The sequence below is a fragment of the Nannobrachium achirus genome (assembly GCF_963921795.1).
Source record: "Nannobrachium achirus genome assembly, chromosome: 19".
NCBI classification, from domain to species: Eukaryota; Metazoa; Chordata; class Actinopteri; order Myctophiformes; family Myctophidae; genus Nannobrachium; species Nannobrachium achirus.
This window is the reverse complement of record NC_137826.1, coordinates 31,748,195-31,755,726: the sequence shown is the minus strand read 5'-3', so window position 1 is coordinate 31,755,726 and position 7,532 is coordinate 31,748,195. Positions and strand designations below refer to the sequence as shown.

Here is a 7,532-nt window from a genome sequence, read left to right as displayed (position 1 = left end):
TCTTTTTTTTTAAATCATGATTTGCCTCGCTGATTGTGGAGTGTCTTTTGACCAATATTCAACAGATACTTTTTAACATACCAGTACTTTGTAGACCTAGTAAGGCATGAAATGAAATCTATCCTAAATGAATCTGTACAGTGTGACTGTACCTTTCACTAAATACGCGTACGGTAATAAACACTGCAAACCGTGAGTGTCCATTTATCTTGGGGTGTAAAAATGGAAGGATTCAGATCCATTAATTATACAGTGTAGCCTACTGTCTGTGATAAGAGTGTAAAATATCCCAGGTTTTCCACTCACATTACCTTTCAGTACAATATTGGCATTATTTTTGGTAGTAGTGGTAGTTTTTTATACCATAAATATATATATTTTTTTCTTTCTTCTTACAGGTGTCTGTCCCGATATTCTCTATAAAAGTGACATTACAGTACACGTTGTGAGCCACCATGGGTGACTGGGGCTTGTTGGAGAAGTTGCTGGACAGGGTTCAGACGCACTCTACTGTCGTGGGTAAAGTGTGGCTGACGGTGCTCTTCATCTTCCGCATTATGGTGCTGGGGGCCGCGGCCGAGAAGGTGTGGGGAGACGAACAGTCGGGCTTTACGTGCGACACCAAGCAGCCCGGTTGTCAGAACGTGTGCTACGACAGGACCTTCCCCATCTCCCACACCCGCTTCTGGGTACTGCAGATCATCTTTGTCTCCACGCCTACGCTCATCTACCTCGGACACATCCTTCACCTGGTGCGAATGGAGGAGAAGGCCAAAGAGAAAGAGAAGGAGCTCGAGAAGCAACACATGCTGCCCACGACCAAGGCTAAGAAGCCAGTGAAGGATGACACGGGCCATGTTATACTTAAAGGGGCTCTGCTACGAACCTACGTGTTCAATATCATTTTCAAGACCCTGTTGGAGGTGGGCTTCATTGTAGCTCAATACTTGCTGTACGGGTTTGAGCTGAAACCGCTGTACACCTGTAACCGCTACCCTTGCCCTAACGTGGTCAATTGCTACATTTCCCGGCCTACAGAGAAAACCATCTTCATCATTTTCATGCTGGTGGTGGCCTGCCTCTCTCTACTGCTCAACCTCGTAGAGATGTACCACCTGGGTTTCACCAAGTGTTGCAAGGGCCTCCGCTACAGACGGTCACATGCCAAAAGGGAGCTTTCAAAGGCAGCGAGTGAGCCGGTCATGCCCTTTGTCCCAAGCTACAACTATTTTGCTGGTCACCCTGCAGTCACCGAAACCTTCCCTGCGGACGCCAAGTACAGCATGCCAGAGCCTAATTCTACATACAGCCCCTACAACAGCAAAGTGGCTTACAAGCAGAACAGAGACAACCTGGCAGTTGAGAGGAAAAGTAAACCAGAGGAGAAGGAAAAGAAAAGATCTAGTCCGGTCTTTGATGGGCCCTTTGAAAACCACCAGCGGCGAAACAGTGAATCAAGCAAGCACAGCAATAATAAAACTAGGCTGGATGATCTGAAGGTCTAGGTAGATTCCAGGACTTTTTTGTTTTGTTTTCCAGCAATACGCATCAAAGACTATACTGTCTGATGCATGTGTTGTTTTTGTTTACAACCTATTTACTTGAAATGAAAAAAGATAAATCAAGCATTTCCTTCATCATTAACTGAAATGGCATTATTGTTTCTGTAGATAAAAAAAAAAAATATATATATATATATATATATATATATATATATATATATATATATATATATAACATTTTACACAATTTGTACAATTAGCGTGAGGATGTAAAAATGTGGATTCAAACACTGTAAAAGTAACAAGGCAAAGTATTGCAGGGCAATCCATAGTCCCATGCTAGATGAACCAGGGTTTATGATTGGGCTTTAAGGTCACAGTGAACTATTTTGGTAAGAGACCAACTGCCTTCCCTAGACGTAACCATATACTGTACCTAGTCTGCTCATCCTAGGCTGCATGGTATAGATTCTATACCATGCACATAGAAGATACAATATGCTATGCTCCCGACAAGATCTCAGATGGACAGAAGGACAGACAGACAGACAGAGCAAATCTACAATCGTCCTGCCACCTTCCCCCAGCAGGTCAAACTGGCGACTCAACACGAATAACTCAGGGAATACATTGCGCAGAGAAGACATAAAACACTACTCTGAGTGCAAGCAACTCTGCAAAAATGCAGCTGGCATTGCACTTTGATCCACATCATTAGTATTGTAAATCCAAACTTAACCAAGATAGCTGCATGGATACATGAACACCAGCAGTAAGTGAGATTTGGTGATTACAAGCTACTAAAGGAGACAGTGTTGATGGCCGGCACTTCATGAATAACTTAACTTAATCATTTAAGTCCTATTTTCAAAATATGTAGAACATTTTTAGAAACTTAACCCCCCCCCCCCCCAGCAGCCGATCTCACAATGCCTTGCAGTGGCACGACCTATTATGATCATGTAGATCTTTCTTTCTTTTTAAATATAGATTTTGTGGCTTTATATGCCTTCATTGACAGTGAGATGGGGAGTGAAAGGCAGCAAAGGCTGCAGAGATTACGACTCAAACCCGCAACGCGCTGTTAGGCTGCATTAGAGCCTAAGTGCCCGGACCGCTAGGCCAGCGGGCCAATGGTGTAGATCCTCCTGGGTTCTCAACCGGTGGTCAGTGGTCCACAGAGGTATTGCAGGTGCCTGGCCATGCATTAACGAAAATCTTTTCTTTTTCTTTTTTGTTAAAAAGTACTTTTACTTTTTTAATTTTTACATTTAACTTTTATTTGCTACTATTCTTTCTTGTTTGCATGTGAATAATAATATTTTTGAGAGAGGACTTTGTCCAGGGAAAAAATACTTTTGTAAATATTTGATCAAACGTGGCTGTATGGATATCCAACAAAAATGTTGCGCTTCTTGGCAAACGATATCCCTGATCTGCTTTGAAAACTGACACTATTGTGTCGGGTGGGTCTATGATGGACCCATCCAACAATATAGTCGCCGGTCCCCAGGTAGCTCTTAGTCAGGATGGTGGTCCCTGGGTCAAAATCAGTTGAAAACCCCTGGTGTAGGTCTTCCACTCATTTTTACCATTATTTGAAAATGTGTGTCTTTGTAAATAGAGGCGGCAGGTAACGGTTTAGAGTGGTTGACAGGCCAAACTACTGTAATGTTACATTGAATGCCACATATCACGTCACTGTCGGGCAGAAACCTTGTATTTACGTCTTTCAAAATTGTACTTTTTTAATGTAAAGCCCTGCTTCATCATACAAGAGCTACAAGCACACAAAGCCTTGCGGTGCGAGGCGTTGTGTGCTTGCAGATCGGCTATTTTCACCAGTTTAAATAATTTTTAAAATGACAAATGCAAAACGAATGGTTTTGGACATACAAGGTTTCCACCCGACAACAACGATATGCAATTTTCTTTTTCCCCCTTTTACTTTCATTAGTTAAAGGGATAGTTCACCCCCAAAATGACATTTTCGATTACTCACCCCAGAAAATGTTCTCTTTGTGTCTCCAACTCTCCATAGGGAACAAATTAGGCTCTTTGTGTCTCTCTTTGGGAACCACTGCTGGTCATCAAAGTATAGGCTTAGGAAGGCGACAAAAACAAAATTCATGAATTCAAGTGTCCATGGCGTGAGTAATCGATAGGAAAAAAATATATATATACTGTATATATCTTTTTGGGTTAACTATCCCTTTAACAATAGTGCTTAATGTTGTAGTTGTTTTTCCCTTCAGTTATTAGTATATTTCTTCAATGAATTTGAAAAACAAGGAATTGCATGCACAATAGTCTCATGCACAATAGTCTCTCACTGGCAGACAGTGCTCCTATGATTCAATAATGCAGATCTGCTGAGTGGACACATTCCAGAGAATGGGTCTATTAACCACTTAAACCATCTAGACATAGTACAATGGATCGAAGTTGAAACTGTACTTGGTATGCTCTTTTTTTATTGATTGATTTATTGATTGAATACTTTATTAGAAGTTCATATCGGAAAAGCACAGGACAGTAGAGTTCAGATACAAGGTCTACTAATAGATTTATACCCAAGACTGCACTATGGATTATTTACATTGGGGTTTACACGTCCAGCCCTAAACTTCTTTGCACTATTTTAAATAGTTCAAATAGCTGATCTACAAGCTCACAATTTGTCTATCTAGATCGCCTATTGAAGTATTTTAAAATGTTTTTAAAAATAATAAAAAAAGGCAAAGAAGTTTAGGGATAAGGGGTAAGGCATGGACGAAAATATAGCTGCAAGTCTCTTCACCAAAAATAGACGATCTACAAGCTCACAATGCAATGCAACATGTTGTGAGCTTGAAGATCTGCTATTTCTGGTGAACGTTACCCCCAGAATAGGGATGCTGGGGTTCAAGTGGTTAAAATGCTGCTGGTGAGGATTTATACCTACTGCTTCTTATGATGAGAAACCCTTTTAATGTGATAAAATAAAATGGATTCATCCAAACATTCAAACTGGGTCTGGGTCTGCTTCAGTAACACATTGTTAGTCATATAAATATTTGAAAAACTGACTGAACTGTTCATTTAGACCTGGAAAGCATCTGTGTCCATTTTTTTATATACTTTAGCTATTAAAAAATAGCAGATAAATAAGCTCATAGCGGTGCCGAGCTATGAGCTTGTATATCTGCTATTTATTTATTTTTAAAATCATGAAAATGTGTGCAAATCTTTGAATATATATTTTTTCAAGCTAACAATTGTAACTCAAATCTTTGCCTCTGGGGAGTCCCTGGAACAAAATCTATTCAGATGGGGGTCCACAGCCAAATACATATAATTCTGGAGGTCCTTGACATGAAAAGGTTTGAGAACCACTGATATAGAAACCTGTTTTTTTTTTTCTACAGAAATGTAGGATTTAGAAGACAGAATCAGAGGATTAATGAATGCGTTCACATGTCCAAACAATATCCAGTCAAGGATATTGTTAGAAGTTGTTTAAGTTGTTAAGGTAAATGTCTTATGTTGTCCCCCTGCTTTTTAGATAATGCTGTTTGTTTGCCAGTAACACAGACGTGTTGCAAATGGTGTGTTATGTGAATGGGGGCCACAACACATGCCATTGTACATCTCCAATGGTGAGAAGTACTTCAATGGGCTACTCTTTGTTTCTATAAATACCTCCTGGCACACTCACAAAAGTATTATTAGTAAACTGGGAAAAGGAGGCCAAAACCAGTGCCCTACATTCTACTGTTATTCTTTTAACTATTAGTCAGTAGCCACAATATAGCCAAGACAGTATCTCTCAAAAATATATTACCAAACCCATGTTTAAAGCTAGGTTAAGTGATATTTTTGGGATAAAACAAACAAACAAAAAAAGTTAAAGGGTTAAATAAAGCGCAGTATTAGTAGTAATATTGCATAGTAGCCTAATCACTGGTATAGATAGAGTGTTTGTTCAGTGGGTCACCAGCACTTTCGCCTTGGAGGAGAGTCTTTTCACCTACCTGTCTGAGCCATTTCGCCTACCCTCAATTCTGCTGTCAGACTGTCCATGTTTGCAAATTATCTCTTTGTCATTTAAATAGTATAGTGACTGTGACAGTGGTGTCAAGTGAATCTAACAGTTTACTTGACATTTATTATTTACATCACATTTTATTCCTAAAAAATGGCAAAATAGTTTTTTATGCCTGTTGACAGGCAAGGTTGATTCTATAGGCTATTTAGGTGTAGCATATCTTATATAGACCTATATAGGCTAATAGCCTACATATATATTTTGTATAGCCTAATGTTAAAACAATATAGGCCTACAATACTGTTCATTTTACAATACTGTTCAATACTGCACCAAAGAATGTATAGTATCGGGACATGGATTAATTAATTATTTGGGCGTACCTGATTCCAATAGCTCTGTATTTATGTGATTACTATGGAGTGCATAGGATAGCCGTGTGTAGGTTTGACATGTAACACCACTGTCACAGTCACTATAATATTTAAATGACAAAGAGATAATATGAAAACATGGACAGTCTTACAGCAGAATTGAGGGTAGGCGAAATGGCTCAGACAGGTAGGTGAAAAGACTCTCCTCCACGGCAAAAGTGCCCCGCGAAAAGACCTGGCGAAAATGTTATAGGCGATTGTGCCTGACACCGTTCAGTGACAGAGGTCTCCCCATCTCCCCAGTTCTTTAATTTCAGCCAACCAGGAGAGACTAGAGTACCAATGTATCAGCTTCAATTTGATAGTGTTCCAGTTCTAATTTTGTCTGCTCATTTCTTATCCATAGGTTCTCTCTCCTGATTGGATAACATTGGTATCCTGACCTGAGAACGCATTTTCTATTTACAAAAGAGCTGGAGAAACAGGGATTCTCTTGTAACTGAACACTCAATCTGTACTATGAGAATAACCCTATTATTTTAACAAAAGAAATATATATAAAACCAGTGCCTGGCTCCACCCTGCCTTTAACTGACCTAAATAACAACATAGGAATTTCGAAGTGACATTGATAGCACGAAAATGACAAGCACCTTTTAAATAGCCACACATTTTTGCTCTTGACATCGCAGTAAACAACAACACATTTTCAGAATTCCACTGCATACACACTCCATAAATGACTGACACCATAAATATCTCACAAGCATTATCGGCTCATCTTACATGTATTTACTTCAACTGAGTCAACACGTTTAAATCTTCCCTTTAAAAAGTATTTTCAGCAATATCATCATTTTAGGACTCCAAGGCCACTTTGTATTTACCCACATGCTCTGTCATCATTAATCTTCTTTTTTTTTACGCTAACATATACATGATAAATTGATAATGAAAATAGTGCAGTAAGAAGAATACAAGTAAGTCCTCTTTGTTTTGGATTTGATTTTATAACCAATGTTTTGGATCCCTACTGGCTGACAGACATTTTACAAACATATCCTAAGCAAGCCATTTTTAGTTATTTAAATATCCAGTACTTTAATTGAATGTTATTGGATTTACATTATTAGGTAGGTATTACTGTATTATTAATCCTTGTTTTGTTTAAATGATTGTGGGCTGTTCTATGTATTTTCCTTTGAGTCATTGTGCACTGCCCACACATACTCTGGTCATTTATTTTAAAATGTTTTATGTACCTTTTATTTATTTTTTAATACTCAGGTTTTTATATTTGGTATCTATCTATCTATTTACATGTCATGTATATGGCAATAAACTACACTTTATAATCAGGCTTGGAGCTAATATGCCATCTCACAACCCACAGGGTTGGGGCGCATTTGTGGGTCGCAGACACATTTGTATGGGTCCATACATTTTTTGCTTCCTACATTTCAAAACATCTTAAAAAAACATTACTAAAAAAGCAAAACCTTTCGCGGCGCAAAGCGACACATTGTGTGCTTGTAGATCTGCTATTTTCACTAGTTTGGGTCCTGGGCAAACATCTAATTTCTCTTTTGGGTCACAGGCCAAAAAGTGTGAGATGTATGTGGGCATATT

At 38.9% G+C, this 7,532-nt stretch overlaps 1 protein-coding gene across 1 annotated transcript; it reads left to right on the top strand.

The window, feature by feature from the left end:
* Positions 1-455: 455 nt before the first annotated feature.
* Positions 456-1,505, top strand: LOC308304772 (gap junction Cx32.2 protein-like; the record flags this gene model as incomplete). The annotated part of the gene is made up of 1 exon (XM_080749402.1): positions 456-1,505. The coding sequence occupies one exon, from the start codon at positions 456-458 to the stop codon at positions 1,503-1,505; it is 1,050 nt and encodes a 349-aa protein (XP_080605528.1).
* Between the last annotated feature and the right edge of the window lie 6,027 nt (positions 1,506-7,532).